This window comes from Panicum virgatum, chromosome 1K, assembly GCF_016808335.1.
Source record: "Panicum virgatum strain AP13 chromosome 1K, P.virgatum_v5, whole genome shotgun sequence".
Lineage (NCBI taxonomy): Eukaryota > Viridiplantae > Streptophyta > Magnoliopsida > Poales > Poaceae > Panicum > Panicum virgatum.
Genome location: NC_053136.1, coordinates 15,481,573 through 15,504,767, shown reverse-complemented (window position 1 = coordinate 15,504,767; position 23,195 = coordinate 15,481,573). Strand labels below are relative to the sequence as shown.

General features: G+C 44.3%; 1 protein-coding gene across 1 annotated transcript; it reads left to right on the top strand.

Moving 5' to 3' along the window:
• Positions 1-15,261: 15,261 nt before the first annotated feature.
• LOC120697007 (50S ribosomal protein L21, chloroplastic-like) lies at positions 15,262-17,828 on the top strand. Its single transcript, XM_039980095.1, has 5 exons — positions 15,262-15,612; positions 16,060-16,140; positions 17,100-17,201; positions 17,281-17,355; positions 17,491-17,828. Exons 1-5 carry the CDS (start codon positions 15,310-15,312, stop codon positions 17,572-17,574), a joined length of 645 nt encoding a protein of 214 aa, XP_039836029.1. The 5' UTR covers positions 15,262-15,309; the 3' UTR covers positions 17,575-17,828.
• The last annotated feature ends 5,367 nt before the right edge of the window (positions 17,829-23,195 follow it).

Below are 23,195 nucleotides of genomic sequence, written 5' to 3'. Positions count from 1 at the left end.
CACAACACGCACCGGCGGCAACATATTCAGCCTCCGCCGTGGACAAGGCAACCGAATTTTGCTTCTTAGAGCTCCAAGCTACTAAGGACCGGCCAAGAAATTGACAAGTCCCTGTAGTGCTCTTTCGATCCACTTTGCAACCGGCATAATCCGAATCGGAATAGCCAAGTAAGTCGAAAGATGAGCCCTTGGGATACCATAAACCAAGGTTAGGAGTGAAGACCAAATATCTTAGGATTCTCTTAACCGCCATCAAATGACATTCTTTCAGATTAGCTTGAAATCTTGCACACATGCATACACTAAGCATAATATCGGGCCTAGATGCACAAAGGTAAAGAAGGGATCCAATCATGGAGCGATATACCTTTTGATCCACGGCCTTTCCATCATCATTGAGGTCGAGATGCCCATTGGTTGGCATGGGAGTTTTGATGGGCTTGGCATTTTCCATGTCAAACTTCTTGAGCATATCCTTGATGTACTTGGTTTGACTAATGAAAGTGCCATCCTTGAGTTGCTTGATTTGAAATCCGAGGAAGAATGTCAACTCACCCATCATAGACATCTCAAATCTCTTTTTCATAATCCTACTAAAATCATCGCACCAAGTTTTGTTAGTAGAACCAAATATAATGTCATCGACATATATTTGGCACACAAAGATATCTCTATCAACTTTGCGAGTGAAAAGAGTGGGATCGGCTTTGTCTATTTCAAAGCCTTTCCTCAAGAGAAAGTCCTTAAGACATTCATACCATGCTCTAGGGGCTTGCTTGAGCCCATAGAGTGCCTTATGGAGCAAGTAGACGTGGTTTGGGAATTTGGGATCTTCAAAACCCGGTGGTTGCTCAACATATACTAATTCGGAGATTGGACCATTAAGGAAAGCACTCTTCACGTCCATTTGATATAGCTTGAAATCATGGTGAGTAGCATAGGCAAGCAAAATACGAATTGATTCAAGCCTAGCTACGGGTGCATAAGTCTCACCAAAATCCAAACCTTCAATTTGTGTGTAGCCTTGAGCAACCAACCTTGCTTTGTTTCTTGTCACCACGCCATGTTCATCTTGTTTGTTTCGAAAAACCCACTTGGTTCCAATTATATTTTGCTTGGGTCTTTCTACTAAGGACCAGACTTCATTCCGAGTGAAGTTGTTCAATTCCTCTTGCATAGCCATCACCCAATCTGGATCATCCAATGCTTCCTCCACCTTAAGAGGTTCCAAGGAAGAAACAAATGAGTAATGTTCACAAAAAGTAGTCAAACGAGATCGAGTGGTTACCCCTTTACTTATGCTTCCAAGGATATTATCCACGGGATGATCCTTTTGAATTATGTGATGAACTTTTGGATGTGGAATGGAGGATTGATGTTGGATTGGTTCAGCTTCTCTATCATCTTGAGACTGATCTTGATGTTGAGTTGATGCCTCGGCTTGAGTAGCCCGGATACTCCGGTTTGGAGTCCGGATACTCCGGTCAGTATGTCCAGAGTCTCCGGCTTCATATCCGGAGTTTCCGGGTTTTGCAGCGGATGTAGAGGTAGATGGTCCTTGAAACATCATCTCATCACCATCATCATTATCCACTTGTTCTTGAGGCTTTATTTCACCAATCACCAACTTCTTGATGGCTTGACTTGATGATTCTTCCATTACTACAACATTATCAACTTACTCCCCTTGAGAGCCATTAGATTCATCAAATGTCATGTCACACGCTATTTCAACACAACCGGAGGTTTTGTTGAAAACATGATAGCCATCAGCATTTGAGGCATAACCAAGAAGAAATCATTCATCAACTTTAGGTGCAAATTTAGAGTTATTAGGCTTCTTGTTAAGAATGAAGCACTTACTTCCAAAAACACTAAAGTAAGACACATTAGGCTTTTTACCAAGTAGAAGCTCATATGCCGTCTTGTTTAAGATCTTGTGAAGATATAGACGGTTGATTGCATGACATGCCGTGTTGATTGCTTCCGCCCAAAATTGATCCGAGATCTTGTACTCATCAAGCATTGTTCTTGCGGCCTCAATGAGAGTTCTATTTTTCCTCTCAACAATTCCATTTTGTTGAGGAGTGTATGGAACCGAGAACTCATGACCAATGCCCTCTTCATCTAAAAATTCTTCTACGTTAGTGTTCTTGAATTCGGTGCCGTTGTCACTTCTCACTTTCTTGATCTTAGTCTCAAATTCATTTTGAGCTCTTTTTGCAAACTTCTTGAAGGTCTCTTGCACTACACTTTTGTCATGCAAAAAGAATACCCAAGTGAAACGAGAATAATCATCAACAATGACAAGACCATATTTGTTACCACCAATGCTAATGTACACCACCGGACCAAAGAGATCCATATGTAGAAGTTCAAATGGCTTGACGGTGGTGACAATACTCTTCGATGGATGTGGAACACCAACTTGCTTCCCGGATTGGCATGCACTACAAACACGATCTTTCTCAAAAGAAACATTTGTTAGTCCTAGGATGTGATCCCCCTTTAGAAGTTTGTTGAGATTTCTCATCCCAACATGAGCTAGTCGGCGATGCCATAACCAACCCAAGCTAGACTTTGCTATCAAGCAAGCATCAAGTTGAGCCCTCTCTTGAGAGAAATCCACAAGATAGATCTTTCCCTTGAGCACCCCCTTGAAAGCAACGGAGTCATTGCTTCTTCTAATGACGGTTACACCCTCGTTAGTGAACAAACAATTGAAGACCGAATCACAAAGTTGTGAGATGGACAACAAATTATAACCAAGTGACTCAACTAAAAGAACTTTTGAGAGAGTGAACTTTAAGTTTAAATTAATGTTACCGGTACCAAGCACTCTTCCCTTTTGATTTCCCGCAAAGGTAATGAAATGATCTCCACTTGATGCGGTTATAGTTTCGAACATACTCCTTTCTCCGGTCATATGATTTGTGCATCCACTATCAATCACCCAAGTTGATCCATCGGAGGAGTATCCCTACAAAACAAAGTTACTCTTTTCTTTTAGGTACCCAACAATACTTGGGTCCTTTAATGTTAGTCACAAGAATTTTGGGCACCCAAACATGACTTTTTACTTTTGTGTTCCATGTACGACGTCCTACAAACTTGGCAACCACTTTACCACGGTGGTTCTTTGTCAAAACATAATCGGCGTAAAATGATACATGAGATGATTCTTGTGCCTTGATCTTGGTTGAGTTAGAGGCCTTGAACTTATCTACTTTGAATGAAGATGCAACAATCTTAGCACCCTCATCACATGTTGTGCCTCTCTTGATGAATTTGACATGACCACTTTCTTGAATCACATCATTTGTCTTGTGAACGGGAGTGGTCATGTTCACTAGACCTCCTTGAGCACCCAAGGCGGTCTTGTCCTTGTTCTTGGTAAATAGAATGGCATGTGGAGTACCTTGCCCATTCCTACCAAGTTCCTTACCTTTTTCGAACCCAAACTTGCTCATGTATCTTGACCCAAATCACTTGGTGTGTTTCTCAAACTCACCTACCCTTGTTGAGGGATTTTTCTTTGGGACTTGAGTGTGTGGTGAAGCTTCTTCTCGCAACAAATGAGTGAGTCTAGAAATTTCTTTCTTCATTGCATTCATCTCAACAAGGTTAGTAGCACAAGTTTGAATATCAATATTAAAGCACCGTGCACATCCATTACTAGTAGAAGGACTAGATGAATTTGATGTCTCTCTAGTCTTAGAAGTACTTTCCCAAAGAGTATTAAATTGAACTTCAAGTGCCGTGTGATTAGCTTGTAAGCTTGTCATGCTCTCTTGAAGTTTCTCATTATCCTTCCTTAGGAAAGTGTTAGTGTTATTGACAAAATAAAATTTTCTAGTCAAATCATCCACTATTTCTTTTTCGCTAGAGAGTGACTCTTTTAACTCAAGAAGAGTGACATCCTTGACTTTGATTGAGTTCACAAGCATCTTGTTTTCCTCCCTTTCATAGGCGAGGTCCTTTTCAAGAGCTTTGAATTTCTCTCTCTCAAGTCTAAGCAATTCTTCTTGTGTTTCAAGAGTCTCATCCGCTTTGTCTAGTTTCATAACTAATTTCATCATTTTAGTTGCGGCCCCTTTACTATATTTCTTGACTAGTTTAGCAACTTCTACTTCATTATCCATTTCATCATCCGATGAGTTTGGAGATGTTACCTTGGAGTTTTTAGCCATGAGGCACATGATAGGATCTTCATCCTCATCGTTGGTGAGATCTTCAAATAAACTTGTAGGATGTGGAGATGATGCCTTGAAAGCCATGGTTGCAACATCTTCTTTCTCGGACTCATTTTCTTGTTGTGAATCCCATTCTTGGCCAAGATGAGCTTCTCCGGCTTGCTTCTTGTATCTTGATCTATCTCTCTTGGATGAGCTTTCTTTGCTGTCTTTGTTCTTTTTCTTTTCTTCCGGGCAATCGGCAACGAAATGCCCAACTTTGTTACACCCGAAATATGGCATATTAGATCTTCTTGGCTCATACTTCTTGTTCTTCCCAAAGTTTCTAAAGTTACTCTTCTTCTTTACTCTTGTGAAGTTCTTGATAAAGAAAGTCATTTGCTCATCATCAAGCTCATTATCATCATCACTACTAGTGCCTTCAATTTCTGAGGATTGGTTTGCCTTTTCTTTGCCTTTTGACTTAGCTTGAAGTGCCAAGCCACTATTCTTGGCTGCTTGTTCTTGAAGCTCGGCTAGATCTTGGTTAATCTTGACTCTCTTCAATTGATCATGGTGAGCCTCAATTCTCCCAAGAACATTCTCGGCGGTGAAGTGCTTGAATCCTCTTTCGGCTCTAATCAAGCTAGGTAGAGTAACATCCCTAGCCATATACACGGTCAAGAGCTTGTCCACGATCTCACGGTCACCCCACTTGTCACCACCAAGAGATTTAATTTGATTTGTGATCTTCTTCATGCGGTTATACATCTCTTTTACACCTTCATCGTTCTTCATGGAGAATAAGCTCAATTCATCTTCCAAAGTTTTGATTCTTGATTCACGTACTTTTCTTGACCCTTGATGATTCACTAGGAGAGTGTCCCAAGCATCTTTGGCGGTTGGTGCATCCTCTATCTTGTCAAACTCTTCGGGACTCACGGATGTGTGCAGGATGTTCAATGCTTGAAAGTTCCTTTGTAGCACATATGCTTGAATCGGTGTTGGAGTTTCAACTTCATCCGGAATTTCACATCCAACCTCCACAACTTTCCAAAGATCCTTGTGAATTGCATTCATGTAACCGAACATCTTAGTCTTCCATTGGTTATATCCGGTGCCATCAAAGAAAGGTGGCTTGCCCATATGAATTGATGTATTGTGCTCACTAGGTAGTGAAAATGTATAGTCATGAGCAACTCTTCGATAGTCACCTTTGCCTTTTGACCTTGATGAGCTGCCCTTGTTTGAAGAGCGTGAGGCTCTTCTCTTGGGATCGGTATCGGAGTCATCACTAGAATCTATGATAACTCGGGAGCTATACTTTTTCTTCCTTTGCTCCTTCTTCTTATTCCTCCATGCCTTCCACTCCTCATAAGACATCTCATCATCGGATGTCTCTTCTTCACTTTCTTCTCCACTGTTCTTATAACTTCCCTTCTTGTTGTTGTTGGATGGCTCTACATTCTTGTCTTTGTCTCTTTTATCACTGGGATCACCTTTTTCACCTTCATTAACCGGATTCTCTGGATTCTTCTCATCATCCGACTTCTTGACCTCTCCGGACGGTTAAGCCCCTTGAATGGAGAGCCTTGCTCTGATATCAATTGAAAGGATCTTAAGATGCCTAGGGGGGTGAATAGGCAATCTGCAATTTAAAATACTTAAGAAAAATGTCAGACACAGACCAGCCCGGATACTCCGGGTATGAGTCCGGATACTCCGGGTTTTGTGATCCGGAGTATCCGGAGATATATCCGGAGTCTCCGGGTATGAACGACCTGAAGGAAAACTGCAAGAATTTATGTATGAAAAGTAGATCGAGCTAAAGTAAGAGTACCAGGGGTTCCTTAAGATTGATATCCAACAGGCAGAACTCACTAGAAATTCATGAGTGAGTAGATCGAGCTCAAACCCTAGAAAAGAAGTCTCACAAGCAACTAGCAATGAAATCAAGTAAACTAGCACAAAATAGACAAGGATTTGTTTCCCGAAGTTCACACCCAAAGGTGCTACGTCTTCGTTGAGGAAGGATTCAAGAGACGGTGCTCAAGAATCCCTATGCTCCTCTTCCAAGGGCGAGATCACCTCTCAAGCCCAAGGTTACTTACTATGGATTCCTCGGCGAGGAATGGAGCTTACAAACTTCTTGTGCAGCTCACAATCTTGATTGAGCAATCACAAGCACGCCTAGCCGTCTAGGAGCACAAGGCTCCAAGAGTAACAAACTTGAATCTGCAGGCTTGACCAAAACCAAGTGCTCAAAAGATGGGAATGAGGCTCACTTACTCGAATCCTTGCTCTTGCTTACTTCTCACTCAAATCCCTCAATGGAATCACTCAAGAATGGAGAAAAGGGAGTGAGAGAGCTTTTTCTTGGCTTAGGTTTGAGTTCAGCTCGTCAAAGTGGCAAGAGGAAGGGCTGAAGGGGTATGGTGGGGGTATTTATAGTCTTCAGCCCAGAAATAGCCGTTGGGCGAAAGGGTACCCGGAGACTCCGGGTATATGCCCGGAGACTCCGGGCAACACAAGTTTTTCAGCCCGGAAACAGCACCCGGACACTCCGGGCAAAGAGGTCCGGAGTATCCGGCCCTATACCCGGAGTATCCGGGTTAGGCAGGGAAACTTTGATTTTTGCTCTCTTGAATTATTTTGTGGCTCACAAGTATTTGTCTAGGTTCTCTTGAGCACTAGTTTCAAGTCAACACCTTTGAATTAAGTCCCTCTTGATAGTACGGCGTCCCTATACTCAAATTTCAAAAATAAAAACTAATTCCATGATTATGCTTGAACACCGCCTTTTTCATTTCCTTTTTGAGGGGCCATACGCCATCACTTGATTCATCTATACATATTCATCACTTGCACACATGCTTAATTACACAATTAAATATTCATGTGTTTTGTCATTATTCACCAAAACCCACTTAGGGGCCAAGATCACTTTCACATGTTCATCAGAAGAGTTGATCAATCTTGGACTTGCTCAAATCGGTAACACAATAGCTTACAAAATTGCAACTGCAGTCTAGACTTTCTTTTGCCCAACTGAGCTTCCTATATCTTCCTTATGTTTTGTCAGAACTGTAGCTGCCGCTTGACCACTATCCTATAACTGCACACTCCTGTCCACCACCTCTTCCTTTTTCAACAACCCCAGTCCTGAGGGGGGTGTCAAGTTGTGCGGCCGCCCCGAGCCCCCCAAAAAATGTAGGGGCCTCCCAATGTATATGCATTGATTAATTAGGTATTAATAGTTCAAAGTATTGTTAGGGCACCCACAATAATTATAGTAAGTTTCTCTCTATAGTAGTGTCCATGTAGGGTACAGTATATACTATAGGCAATCTGTCCAACAATCTTTCTGTAGCACAATTACTTAAATTAATGTGGGACCTACCATACAGAAATTATTTAATATTTCCAAACCCATCCTCTCTCCTCTCATCCAGGCATGGGCTCCCTCGGCGCTAGAAAAGAGCATTGTGGGATTAGCTTGACATGGAACAGCGTGGCAATTTTTCTCTATCTTCATTTCTCTCTCTGACGTGGCTCTCCTATAGAGAGCACTATCGGCCCATTGTGGATGCCCTTATGGGGGGGCTCTCTTTTTAATTCTGCCCTGGGCCACCAAAACATCAGGACTAGGCCTGCTTTTCAGATGTGTCTTGCCCTCGTGTTTCAGAAATTTGCCCTTCCTCCTCCCCTACACTCTTTTCATTGTCTTGCACCAACCAGTTCTCTTTGTCAAGCATCATTTCATCCTCTTCTACCATAATCTTGTCAACCAATTCATCCAAGGCCTGGCTGACAGCTCCATCCATAATTTTTCTAACTTGCTCCCTTAGGAAGGTAAGGAACTCTTCTGCTGTCATTTTTGCCACCTTTTCTTGGAACCCAAAACTTATGTTCAAATTATTGTTCAGCTAACTGTGCTCATTGTAATTGCCACCACCATCATGTTATGGTACCTCTAAATTTCTGTCTTTTAGGATCTATGTATTCCATTGAGTCTTTTTCACATTCCTCCTCCCCTTTCCTCCCCATCATCTTCACCTCTCCGGTCCACTTCCATTTCATCTCCATTCTCATCCTACCCTAGTTTCTCAACCTCAAATACCAACTGGAAATAATGATCTCCTATTACTACATCCAGATGTGATGGTATGAGCATAGGATTCAGAATTGCAACTTGAGTTATCCCAAAATTATTTTTCTTAGTCGATTCCATATCCATCATTTGGGTTGATCCCAACATGGACCTAACTGCCCAAAGATTCTGAAATTCCCTCAAAACTTTCCATATGCGTACACTCAGATCCTAACTTTTGGTAACAGAAAACCTTCTTCCTTCTCCCCCCAATCCTCAAACTGCAGCCTAATCCCCCGAGTGCCTTGAATCTCTTTTACATCACCCCCCCAAAAAAAGAGAGCAATTGCCCTTTGCAAGTCATTCCTAGTTGGGGGCTTGGTTATGAAGGCATTCTCCTCATGTTCAGTTAACTCCCACACCCACTTTCATAGAAAGGTCTCCGCATTTGGGCCACAACTTGTGCTTTGGTGAGAACCCCTCCAACCACAGTGATAATGGCTTATCTGGATTCTTTCCTAGCTCTTGGCAAAGGAGGGTGAGGGATATGATAAAATCCTAACCCATGAACAGCATATCCAATTGCATGTGCCACCAGCCTATTTTGCTTCAAAATTGGGCCCATGTGATTCACATGATCTCGTCCACACAGATCACATGCACAGTACAAATCAGCCACACACTTCGTCGCTATATGTGCATCTAGCACATTTAACTCCCACAATTTGATCAGACCCTCCTTCTTCCACCTCTGCTTCCTTCATTACTGCATCAGCAATCTCGTTTCCTCCCATAGACTCCTTCTGAATACCAGTTTCTTCAGAGTTCTTACCCTTTCCATCTCCACCAGATACCCCATGTGATCCCTATCGATCAACTTGGCGACAATCTGTCCCAGCCCACTAGCCAAAATGTTGATTATACTAACCCCTTCTCGCTCTAGTTGTCAGGTGCAGCCATTCCTTACGCGACTGCCTCCAACACCACCGCCTCCTCTCTATATTTGATCAACAGGAAAAAATCCTGCACGCCTTCCATCTCCCGTTGTTCTCATCTCTCCCTCTTCTAGATGTCGTCAGTGAACAACTCCACCCGTCGATCCCGTGAAGCGGCTAGATCATGAGAAGCGGCCACCCAGTCTAAGTTTGAGACTCTTCAACTAGAAGGGGGGTCCCGATTCCGAGCTACTTATTTTCCACTTGTTAGAATGGTTCTTCTACACCAACGTCATAGTCTTTGATAACCAATTCTCACATTCATGCCTGCAAATCAGTAACGGAGCCGCCCTTTGCCATCGGGTCCGTATACCCCGATGAATCTGTGCAAAATAAAAGAGAAATATTGTTCTGCACTATTTTTCCAAAGATAACCGATGAATTTGTGCAAAATAAAAGAGAAATATTGTTCTGCACTATTTTCCAAAGACAAAGGCCCCAATATGTAATAGGCAAAACTCGTCTATTTTAGCTTGCTTCGCCCCTGCTACAAATGCCATTAGTAAAGAAACTATGCCTTCTTCATTGACTGAAAGTCTGTCAGGAATATCCGGATATGATCTTAGGGTTCTCGTGATTGGGCCTGGATGACTACCACTAGGGAGGTGGCTCGTCCCAATATCATAGGATACGAGAGCTACCAATCAACATAGCGTACGACGCAAGGATATGGATATATCATGATTGGTGATTGAAAAGACCGTTATTGTAATTAGATCAAATCTAACACTTTGTAACTGACCAAGAGTCTAGGAAGCATACAAAACCTGAAATGGTAATGCTAGCGTCAGGACATACGTCGCCAAAAAAATCAGACATACTTCTTCTCTGAGCGCACTGATGTCACGGTGGGAGTTTCTTACACATAATTTTATTACGATAGGTATATGCTGATGTTGCAACGAGAAATGCACTCAAACCTCAATTATGGATGTTGTTGTGGAAGTTTCAGTTGTTTATTGATGTTACAATAGTTATAACAAAATTATTCAATAGGTTGATATGTGAGGTTGAGTGGTCATTTTCAGTGTGTTTGAGATGCATGTGAGATGATGTGGAAACAACTATTTTAGGATGTTGCATATATTTATTCTTCCTGTTTCAATAGCTGATTTTCCATGTTGAACCTTTTTAATCTAATCAACTATATTTTTTATTAACTTTTTAAAAATATTTTCTTAATGTTGCAATTATAGTTCGAAAATATCACAATTATAGTTTCTAAATATTGCAAAAGTAGATATCGATGTTACAAGATCTATTTCTATATGTTGTCATTCTCATTGGATGTTGCATGAAACACAGTGTCATATTACGGCTGGAATTTTCTATCAAAATCCGATGACATATGTTTTTTATATTTTTGTAATGTTGCATGTAGTGATTTCAAAATGTTACAATAGTTAATTTCTAATATCGTGACGGAGTGTCTGATGGATTAATTCCCATCAGATGTTCGAGCACTAGTAGCTTCGAACCTGAAAACCGACATGTAACCCTACCTTTGATATATAAGATGGCTGGGGACTCTAAAAAAATTTAATCTCGCCAACAATACAAATCACTCAACAGTCAACACAGGCGCATATGTAGGATATTACACTTTACCTATGGCTTGCACCTGTCTAAAATACTTGGATCTGCGTGTTTTCTATCTGGCTCTTAGGTTAGCAATCTACCCATCCGCTGTATGCCCAATACCTCTTTGGTATTGGATGGGATTTCCAATTCCAATTCCAAGTACATCCAAATAGCAGGAATTGAGGGTAACCAATGCCAATTCCGAATTCCGAGCTTGAATATCTACATCCAAATAGAGTGTTAGTGTATTATCGATCACGAATGATGACAAAGTGTAACATCCAGAAAATCCACTAAGTTAAACCGTGCGCTAAAACTGTTTTCTTTGCCGTTGAGCTCGAATCTCCCTTAAACCCTAAACCCTAGATTTTCTCCTGAACGACCGACACCCAAATTCATTCCGCGTCCCATCTCTCCCCATCCAACGCGACGCGTCGCGACCGGCCGCCGCGAATCCCGCCCCCTCTTTTTCCTCTCTCCTTTTTCCTCCCTTTCCCCCTGGCCGCGTGCCCTTTCCCATGGCCCGCACCCGCGTGGCGACGCCACGCGTGGCCGACCGCGGCCGCAGTCGCCGCTGGCGCGCACCGCCCCCCTTTTTCTTTTCCCTCTCTCCCATTTTTTCTTTTCCTCTATTCTTTTTTTCCCTTTTCTTTTCTTTTCCCTTTTTCTTTCTTTTTCTCCCTCTCTCCTTCCTTTCTCCCTCTCCCGCCCCTGCCTCGCTCCCGCACGCCCCGAACGCCGCCGTGCCCGGCCCTCTGCCCCCGCGCGCTCCGGCCGCCCCCTGTTCCGCCCGGCTGCGCCCTCCACCCCCTGCGCGCGCGCCCCGCTCGGTCTGCCCTCGCGCGCACACGCACGGCGCTCGGCCCGACCGCGCCGCCACGCCGCACACCACCCAACCTTGCCGCACGCCTCGCCTTCTGGACGCGCACCCCGCCGTGGCCGACCCACGCGCGGCTCGCACGCGCACACTACTGCCCTCGCCGCGTGAGGCGCCGCTGCACGCACAAGCTCGCTGCCCCGCTCGGCGCCACTCGCGCGCACGCGCCGCACCGCCTTTGCCCCTGCGCGCCACGACGCGGCCGCCTGACCAGCGCCCCGCCATCACCGCCCCATCGCACGCCGCGACGCCCGCCGCTGGCACCTCGCCCCGGCCCCGCTCGGCCCGCACGCGCCCACGTGCGCCCGCAGCGCCGCTCGCCGTGCCCTGCCTCGCCGCTCGCGCCGCCGCTATGCCGAACAGCGCCTCCCCCACGTGCTCGACGTCGGCCTCGGCACCCACGCCCTCGCCGCACGCCGCGTCGCGACGAAGGCACGCCATTAATGGCCGCCGCAGAACTCGCGACGCCGGCCACCTACCCCCGCCTCTCCACCGACCTAATCCGGCTATAAAAGGCCCCCCACGGCGTCGCCGTCGCTCCCCAATCCCGGCCGCCACCCCCAGCACCCTTCCCTGCTTCCCTAGCACCGCCGCCAGAGCCGCCTAGCGCCGCCGCCGCCAGCCCTCGTGAAGCCGCCGCCTCACTCCACCATAGCCCGAGCTAGGTAGGGGAATCGGAGCTCCTCCCTCCCCTCTCCCTTTCCCCTCTCTCCCCGGTCGCCGCCGTCGCCCAGGCTGCCCGAATCGGGCCGCCGCCGGCGAGTCGACGCCCCTCCCCTGTTCTGCGATGGGAGGAAGGGGATGAGTGGCCGTTTTGCGTTTAGGCCCTCCCTCTCCTCCCATTCTATTAAAGACCCTTTTCCATTATAACCCTTTTTCCAAAAACACCCTCCCTGTTCTCATATTTTGCAAACAAACCCTCCGTTATTTAAACTTAATAATAACCAGACCCCTACACTATTCTAATGAGCCCAAATATTCTTAGAAATTATAACCAAGCCCTTTCTATTCCAGAAAAATTTACAAACAAGTCCCTGAACTACTGATTGAACCCTAACCACCTCGTTGCCCTATCATTTTATGTACCAAACAAACTCTGTTCGACCCGAAACTTTACCATGCCTATTATAACTCAGTTTTAGCCATGCCATTCAGAAACCACTCGAAAATATTACTCTATACTCCATATTTCATGCGTTCCTGATTCGAGCTCAACGACAGGTCTTTGTTTTCTTTGTATTGATTGGATGCTTGTTTGTGTGTGCTGTAGACCACGGTGTGAACGAAGGAGAGCCCGCTAGTGAGCAGTACTGCGAGCAAGGGAACGAGGATCAGTTCCACGACCCCGAGCCCGAAGGACAGGACTTTCCCGAAGGCTACGAAGACGGCAAGTTCAATCCCATCCTTTGATGCATGTTTCTGTCCTAGTTTTTATAAACACAACCCAATGGCCTGCTTTATAAAACTGCATATGTTTTTGCTTGCATGAAAACATGGTTGGATAGCCACCCCTTGATTTGTGATGACCATTCCTTGACTACCTAGGTTAATGTCTGATTTTGCTTGGACATTAATCAATATTAGAACACTTAGGACTTTACTCAGAATACGATTTATTTTATAAAGAAAATGCGTGTGTGTGGGAAGGGATAAATGTGGATTTTCGAAAGATGAGTATGGACGGGATGGACGGCATTTCTGTGTGAATTGCCGATTGGTGTGCTTATGCCTGTGTGGCAGGGCAAAGAAGGGAGATATCCATCTTGTCGTGTCTAAGGACCGAGTTGGTGTGTCATCTCACCTAACTCCACTATCGTGCAAACCACTCGACCGTTGAATGGGCAACGGCGTAGCATAAATCCCACTAGTTGGTGTGGTAGCCATCAGGAGAGCTGAGAGCAACGGGTGACTAAGGAAAAGGGATAAGCCCCGAGTGACTTATGCCCGGTTATACCTAAGTGAACGGTCGATGACCCCTTGGTACATCCCGTGATGGCTAGTCAGGCTTAGCTATGGTGGGTAATGGCTATGTTGGGATCTACACCGACACGACGGTGTTCGAGTTGTGGTATCCTACTTGTGGGTAAAGTTGCACACCTCTGCAGAGTTAAGAATCTATTTGAATAGTCCGTGCCCACGGTATTGGGCGAGTTACGGTGTGGTCACATAACTAGTGTTTCTTTGGGATGGGCTGGTGTGAGTTGTTTTGGAATTGGTTCCGGCAGTTGTGCCGTGTGCTACGACGGATGGGGAGTCCGGTAGCAGTTTTAAAACCTGAACTCTGTGTTACTGCAAAAACTGATTTCTAAAAGGTTTTCCGTAAAATGAACCCCTGCATAAAATGTCGTTTTTCTGCAAATTAAACTGTAACCTTATCCTTGATTTACCTATGCATATTATTCTGTTATAACCCCCTCCGTGGGTGTGGTTGGACTTGCTGAGTATGTTTGTATTCACCCCACTCTTACTTTTTATAGAAGAAGACCCAGACTTCGTGCCAGACGACGTCGAGTAGGGTTATCGTTCTACACCCAACCTTGCCTGTGGAACCGGCCTTGTCGAGATGCCTCCGCTGTCGCAGTACTCTGAGCCCGTGATAGACCCTATGTGGTTTGCGGTCTGGTGTTATGTCGTAGCTTGGTTAATTATTATTATCATCTGTATCGAGTGTCCTCCAAGGTTTGTACGGTTTTGAACCATCTGATGTAATAAATGTGGCATCAGCCTCCTGGGACTGGTGCTTTGTATCACATTTAAGTCTTCTCTTATGAGGGGACGCTTCACAAAGTCTATCCTAGTTTTTTCCTAAAAAATACTCTATAAGAAATTGCACATCCTAAAACACAAATTTATTTACGTGTTTGTACAGCACAACAATATTTTTATTATTTTAACCTAACCTATGATAATGGAAAAAGGTTGATATTATGTTTGGTATTAGAGGTGAGTTCTGTTCCCGTAGATGTGAAACTGAACATTTGTACCGGAGCTGAGCACTTTTTGCCGAGCCCGTTAGGTTTTGGCCAACCTACATCTGTTGTAGTTAGGGGTGGTTAAGGCCTTAAAAGATTTTTTAAAAAAAGGCTTCAAATAAAATTTAGCTTAGATAATCAAAGTGCCGTATTAAAAAAAAGTGAGCTCCTCTCTTATGCATTTTTTTTAGCTAACATACATAAGGAACAAATTGCATTTTGACAATAGCATTAGGATCATGATCCATTACCACCTTGTACCGGACTCGGTCATAGGAAACCATGTTGAAATTTTTTTAGCTGGTCCGAGTCCTGTCTAAAAAATTTAATTCAATCATTTTCCAATTAAAAATGAATGGGTGGTTTTCTCTATACAAATAGCCAAAAAAAAGTTTGATTTTGTGTAAACAGTTTCCAAAATCTTGTTTTGCTTAGTTTTCAAATTAGTTCCACGAGTTTTACTCAAACTCGATCGTTTCTCTCTCCACGACCAAACTGGCTAATCTGAACCGTTGGCTCTCGATCGGACGGCGATCTATCTCGTCCTATCCACAATATTAGCCCTCTCTCGTCTTCCTCCCAAAACCCCGCACTCCACTCTCACGGTCGGACCTCGTCATCCATGCCTCCCCTCCCCGCCGCGGCCATGGCCACCGCGACGCTGCCCCTCCGCCTCCTCCCCTCCAAGACCCTGACCCTCTCCTCCGTACCCTCCGCGCGCCGCTCCCTCTCCGTCGCCTCTGTCCCGCACCGGCGCTGGCAGCTCCGAGCCGCCGCCGAGGAGGCGCCCGAGGCCGTGGAGGTTGAGTTCGTGGAGCCCGAGGCGGAGGCTGAGGAGGAGGAACCCGCGGTGCCGGAGCCCGTCGAGGCGCAGCTCGCTGCGGCGGGGGCCGGGAAGGATGCCGACATCTTCGCTGTTGTCATGGTGGGTTGCCCTCTCGCACCTCCAGTGATGCAATTTTTTGACCGAGTTATTGGAAATTGAGTGCCTCCATTATGCTACATTATCTGTAATCTTATGAATGGCATCCGCGAATGGCACTCTACTGCCTACCCTGTTGCTAAGCAAGCATTTTAGGCCTGTATTACGCTGCGTGGGAATTGGGTAATGGGTAGGCTGCAGGTGTCAGATTTTCAGTACTAACAACAATGTGCACTCGCTACTGACCTATGTGAACAGGTCATAATGTTATCATGAGGATTCTTTCAATTGCATAGCTTAAGATGAGTTACTAGTAACCTTACATTGACTGTTTTTTTTAAAGAACTTTTTAAAATGCTGAAATTTGCAAGAATACATCTTGTGGCATGCTTTTCTGTGATTCTTGTCCGAGAAAACGATGAATCCACTCTGACTACTCCTGTTTTGCAGATTGGTTCAAGGCAATACATTGTGATGCCAGGCCGGTATATATACACACAGAGATTGAAATGTGCCAATGTCAATGATCAGGTTTGGTGATACTTCTTATCTGCATCGTTTCCCTCCTACAATGTTGTGTAAGGAAGTCATTTTTAGAATTGTCTAATTATCTTTAATGCATTCTGTTCTTGTGGCAGCAATTTCTTGCTAAATATTCCCTTGATGTCTAGCAAAAACCATAACCTATAACTCCTTCCTGCATGATGTATTGTTTTTCTGGTGAATAGAGCAATTTCTCATTGCATATTTTGATATGCTGGGAGCACAGGAAAGCCACTATGTTTTTCAGTCTGCAGTCTTCTTTGGCTCATAGATCCCAATAATACAATGCATCTGAGGTGCATGCATAGAGAGTTCTGCCATGATGATGTGATCAGCTCAGGTTTTATGATTGTTGCTGATTTGGTTCTGGAGTCAATATGCTGGCAAGAACAACAAATATAAAGGGTGGATAAGATTATATAAGAATAATTAAAAATTATTTTTCTTCTTTTTTTGAATAAATTGATGTTAGGTAGAAAAAGTGGTATTTTCTAAGACCACTTGCAGGTTCTGTGTCATTATCTTTGATACTAATGCATTTTTCCCCTCGGTGTGCTAGAACAAACTATGGAATGCTAAAATGGTTATACGAATAGTCGATAGTACATTTTGCAATCATGTAATGTGTTATTGATGTAGTACTAGAAGCAAAAGAATCGTTAATCTGTAATAGTGTAAATGTTTTTATTTCTGGCTATGTGTAGAAGTGTAGTTTCTCTTAGAATCATTTGTATTTGTTGGTGTGATGCGCTTGTCTGTTATAGCAAATACAATACCTATCCTCCATATAAATTAACTAATATGTCCTAGGGAAGTGGGGAGCTGCTCAGTGCTCCGGTCCCGGTGTATGTATTAGCTTCACCTGACTCAGCCATTAATGTCTCTTCAATTCAGTGCCTTTCTCATTTTATCAGAATCTGCACTCCCTAACAATGCTTGATTTGCAGATCATATTAAACAAGGTGCTACTAGTGTCAACTAGAGACAAAGCGTACATTGGAATGCCAGTGGTGACTAATGCTGCTGTTCACGCAGTGGTCGAAGAACAGGTTTGTCTTGCATGTTGTTGCAGTAATGATGGATGCGCAATTAGTTAACACCAATTCCTCCCCATTATTTGATCCCCAGGGACGGGATGATAAAGTTATAGTCTTCAAGTACAAGAAGAAGAAGAAGTACCAGAGGAAACTTGGTCACAGACAGGTATGCTTCCAGTTACATTCTTCATTTCCCAAGGAAAGGTGGAAATATAATGATAAATACCTAATTGCATTTTGCATTCTAAACTCCAGAACAAACTGAATAATTTTATGTCTACAATTTCATTTTATTTTGTAGCCAAACACAAGGTTAAGAATCACAGGCATAAGCGGATATGAAGAGTACCCTGCTGACCCAATACTTGACCCTACTACAGCTTAAGCTAAATTGTAAGTTATGTAGTTACAAACGGCTGGTAGTACAGTAGCATGCAAATTTTTCTTTTTCTGCAAGGAACATTTTTCAGCAAAAATTTACTTTGTTTGCGTGTTCCAAATTCTGCCAGTCATCCAGTGGTTCCATCCCCTGTTTATTCCATCAGCTTCCCTGTTCAATTTGAGATTGTGTATGGTAGCCAGTTGTATTACTGTTACACGATCCCTCCAGAAGAAGAGAATTTCTTTTTCTTACTACAAGATGGGCATTTTAACTTTTGGTATGGGCGCCTTGCATGGTTGTTGATTTGCACACCTAACACTGCTTAAATTTGTACCTTTCTGCGTTGGCTGTCATAATATTACTGACCGGTTACAAGTTCAATTTCAAAGCACCGTGCACAGCTTGTGCAATAATCGTGTCCTTAACAAATGTATCTCTGGCGTAAATATGTTGTAGTAACGCTTGGCATTAGAATCTTTGTGTGAGCTGAAACTATTTTTTAGTTGTGTAGTTATGTTGCCGTGTGGGACTGCTTTTGGGTTTAACTAGGCAACTCCCAGAACTTTCTGGGTTCTGAATGCAATTGTATTAAAGTGACCATAGTTAGATTTGACTGCACCAGTTATCCATGTTACCTACGAGCAAGGTATATGCTCATCTAATTTTTGAACGAGGGAACCTCATGGAAATGGTGGTTTGAGTGCTTGCTGGCTGTCAAAGAATCATCAGGTTTTGGTGCAAAGCAAAGAAAAAAGTTTGCACACTTGTGTATCTGAGTTCCATAGCCATTATTATAACTTCAGGTACACAAACTATGTAGCCTGCATTTTTGTGAGTTCGTTGATTTCAGCAATGGAGTCTGGGAGTATCCTTGTTCTGATAAAAAGGTTGAGTTTGAATTATTAACGAGCAAATGGTGCTCGAAACGGATAAGGGGAACTAGGGGTTAGTTATTTTCAGAAGAAGAAATATCTTGATCGCGCAATGGTCGTACAACCCATGTGTAAACTATGCAGGTATTCACATCCAGGGGTTGCTTCTCTAATCTGTGTTCCATACAATAACCCGTTGTCCGACTCAGAGACAAGTTGGTGCTTGAGAATGCATTCTCCGGAGACCAAAGCTCGGTTAACCACTTCATGCAAGTCAACTTAAGGTCCTGGGAGGGCATCAGCAAATTGCTCTGATGACCGAATCCAATCTACCGGGTCGTGGAGCAGTTGATGTGCCAAGTGCTCTCAGGCTTGACCGCTTGAGTAATTCAGAAGCTTTGGACAGGTAATTAACCTACTGCCATAAGTAAAAAAAAATCCCTTTTTTTGGGTAGGACAAAGCTCTGGCTTGAAAGCAGGGACAGAGAGGTCAGCAACAAGAACCTTATGCTAGAATCTCCATGGTAGAGGTCGTCCAGGGAAGTGCAGGAGTGTTTCCTGGCTACAAGTCTTTTCTGAAAAACGCTGTGTGATCTCGACAGAGATATGGTTCATCTGCAGCAAATACTAGCACTGCTTTGTCTGATGTACACAAAGCCCCTGCCTCTGCAATTTCCACCGATCATCGTCGTCAGGTCATGGGGGGATCCAAATCCACGCCTGGAAAAACGTTGCCCCGCATCAGCCAATCTCTTTTGCGCAAGTGCTACCTCCTGCGTTGAAGCCACTCCTGTTTACTGATGCTCGTCGCGACGGCAGAGTCACACATGGTGATTGGCTTGGCCGATGCTGCTGCGGCGTGAGTAGATTCCATTCCACGTCGAGGCCGGAAAACGACGGGGCCGGCTGGAGGGATCACCCATCCATTTGTTAAACATGCTTTTTTTTTATGGTTGGTTGGATTCTCCCAAGTCCAAATAGAGTTAATAGACAAGGTAACGTGTTATCATGGATGAATGCTAGCGGTCTTCCTTCTAAAATGCTACTCCCTCCTCCAGTCCAGATTATAGGCCGTTTTGATTTTTCTAGATTTATACCTTTTGCAACACATCTAGATAAACACAATATATACAATCTGGAATGAAGGGAGTGTCGCTTATTGTAAGATATGCACAGTATTTCAAAACTCAAACAATGTAATTTGTTTTATCAATACTAACTACTCTAGTAATATGTAGTATATTGTATGGTGCAAAAGTGTATCGTTACGTCCACGTATAAAAGTAGCTGCATATCATTTTTATACCATTGGCTATAAGAGCAACTCCAGTGGAGCCTCTAAACATCCATCAATTTCAAGTTTAGAGTGTTAAACTAAAAAGATGCACTCCGGTAGACCCTCTGCTAGGCCTACTATTTCGAGGAGGCCTCCAAATCCTCTTTGCCACCCTCCATCCTTAGAGGTCTCTAGGGAGCCCTCATTTAGCATTTGAAGAGTCTAATTTAGGAGCTATTGTTGGACTTGCTTTAATAGTCGTAAATATTATTTAGAGAAAAGGTTCCTTATTATTTCCTTTTGTCTCATCTAGCGCAAAAGTAGAATGACTGCAAAAGCTATGATATGCTAAAGTATATACATACAAAGAAGAAGAGAAATTGTAAAAAAAAAGAGGGTAAATCACATATAAGATTTTTAGTTTACATGCACCCCTTGGATGTTTTTTCTTTTTGCCATCCAAGAGGTTTGCGGTTCATTGAACTTAGACAACTCTTCTTCTCCTATTCACCCATTTTCTTCCTTAACCTCTTCTTTCAAAATTCAAATATTTCTAACACTGGAACTCGTATCTCTAGCTTCCACCCTATATGATGCTACCACTTTGCATCGCGACAGTCATCTTAATACGCACACGGCACACCCCAACCGATTAGCGCTCAACTACCCTATCCCTACCGGTCGGCACCCAACTAATTACCTTAGTAAGTTTGGATCTATGTGCTGGGACGCGCTCCATAATACACATGCTACTCGACATTCGTTTGTTGTTTTCTTTCTAAGTAAATTTCTGGATCAATGTTTGCAAGTGTTCGAGTTGAGACTTGACTCAATCGTGTTTTGAGAACTTTGATTTGCATTGATGGATCCATACAGACGCCCTAACTTGTCAGCACGCAACTAGCTTGGCCCAACGAGCCTGGCACTGCTTGACATTAGTCTACTACAAGTATATTTGAGTTGAGAATTGACTCACAAACGCGTGTTTGAGACATTCAGATCTTCGGGTTTGTGTCGATGGATTTATGCTTGGTACCTTTTTGGTTCGAAGTTATTCGGGGAAATGTCCGGAGCTTCAGCTTGTTTTAGTTCAAAATTGAGAAATCAGTAGTTCTCAAAACTTAAACTTAGATTGAGCTCAAAGTTCAAACATGGATGGGGTATTTACTGCATATATATATATATATATATATATAGAACAAGCTTGTGGCAGGAGATTGGAAAACATTTCAAAGACAAGCAAAAAGACACACACACACACGGTACATGAAGCAGGACCCTCGTTGGTGCTCCAGCACCTCGTCGGCGAACCCATCCTGGTACTCTGAGAACACAGCGACAGCCACGTCCAGGTGCAACGAACCTGCCACGGCACACGCACACACACACAGAGAAGGCAAAAGTGCAGGCAACAAGGCACCTGCCATTTCCCACTGCCCAACGACAAAATATCCCCTCCGCGACGACTCAGGCGGCGTCGCCAAAATAAAGGCTCCAAAAACATGGCGCGTCATCGTGGCACTAATAAACAATGCCAATGCGAGGTGACATGGATCGGGAGATCCGCGAGTAAGCCTGATTGGAGCCTAACCAAGCGGGTCCTCCACGCCGCCAATTTATTACAAACGGTAATAAAACCTGCGCACCGTAGTCTCATCATCGTCGTCGTCGTCTCTGAAAAAGTGTGAGCGCATGGTTCAACGGAGGATCGGGTACAAAAGACGCCGCGACGTCCGAATCCTACAAGGGCAACATTATTTGTTAATTTTTTGTGTTGGTGGCCGAAATAGTACATGTGACCGCGCGACATCGGTTATGATTTTGAATCATTTGGAGGGCTTATTAGCTTAACAAATGTCAGGCAAAGGACAAATTGTAGTAGCTTCGTCGATCGGGTAACCACGGTGATTGGCGCCCGCGACGCTAATTAATTCCAACGCCAACTCATCATTCGGTGGTTTGTTTACTAGGTTGAGACCAAGAGAAACTTTGCTTCTCCGGAATTACTTCAGGATTTTAGGTCCATGTCATTGTTCATCTTCGAAATTGCGGTGTCGATGTACTAGGCATGTAGTCGTTCGTCGACTCAATCAATCAATCCATCAGTGTCACCACTCATAGGACAAATGTTCATCCAAGATTATCTTTCCTTGATTCCAACGAATAAACCGTATATTTATTATCTTTTTTCTATTATTTTTTAAATTCATCTCCTTTGGTTTAGCATAGGATAACATATGGCTTTTGTAACCTATTTTTGCATACGTGGATAGCATAGAAGTAAGGTGCATACGTGGATACGCATGTGCTAATAGCACTTTATACTATATTTATTTAAAAACCGTAATGGGCCTTCCGAAAATAAAATACAGACCCTAGCGACGCTATTGGACGCAAGTTGGAAGCGCGATGCGAACGAGCCCGCACCAGGTCGGTCTCGCGGAGCAGGAGATCGATCACAGATCACCGTCGGAGGCGGCCGCCACGTCAGCCGGGCCCGCCCCGCAAACCAAGGGCGCCGGGAAAGCGACCCGGGACCCGGCCGCCGCGACCATCCATCGCTCGCTCGCCCTCGGCGCGCGCGGGGCCCACCTCCCGCACTCCCAGGGGGGCGCGCCGGCGCGGTGCGGGCCGCGTCACCCGTGACGAGCAGCGCTTGCTCGCGCCCCACGCCGCCTCGTCCGCGCGTAGCGGACGCCGCTGACGTGCGGGGCGTGGTGGGTGCCGGCCCCACGCGTCGGTGGGTGGGTGCGGGGAGGTGGGCGGTGCGGGGGAGAGGCGGGTGCGCACTGCGCAGGCGGCCACGGTTTCTTCTGGGCGGCTTCGTTTGGTTTTGGATCGATTTCGCGGAAAGATCCCTACCGGATTCCATATTTCCAAATCGACCAACGTATTTTCTTTGGTTCCCGCAAAGCAAAGTTTTGTAGTTTGGGTTTCCTTGCATTCTTAAATCTCAATCTCATTTCTTGTTTGAGATCAACATTGCCCAATCAAATATGTCCTATGGTAAGAAAGGTTAATTTGTAGTATAAACTATCCTTAGTTAACAACATAGTATATACTAATTTAGTTTCGGATCGTGCTAGTTACGACGTGACTGAGCGCACGTCATTGGTCCAGACATGGTGGACAGATTGCCGGCTAGACATTTTTCGATCCATGGTAACAAAATGAAACGGAAATGAATTAGAGGTCTAAACTGCGGACATGAATTAAACGGTGGTCTTAGTATGGCGGCATGTCCTAGTTGCAGCATGGCGCACTGTGGACACAAACCAAATGCGCTCTCAATCCAAGATACCTTAGATGTGTTCTTTTGCTACTTATGTCCTCTCTCTCTCTCTCTTCATGTTCTTGTTACTTTTATTATTACTATCAATCTGAATTAGTTTATGTCTAGGCGGATTCCTCCGTGCATTGGCTTGCTCAAAGGTTAATCTCATATGGCATTACACCCTGTTGCTTTCTCCCGCTGT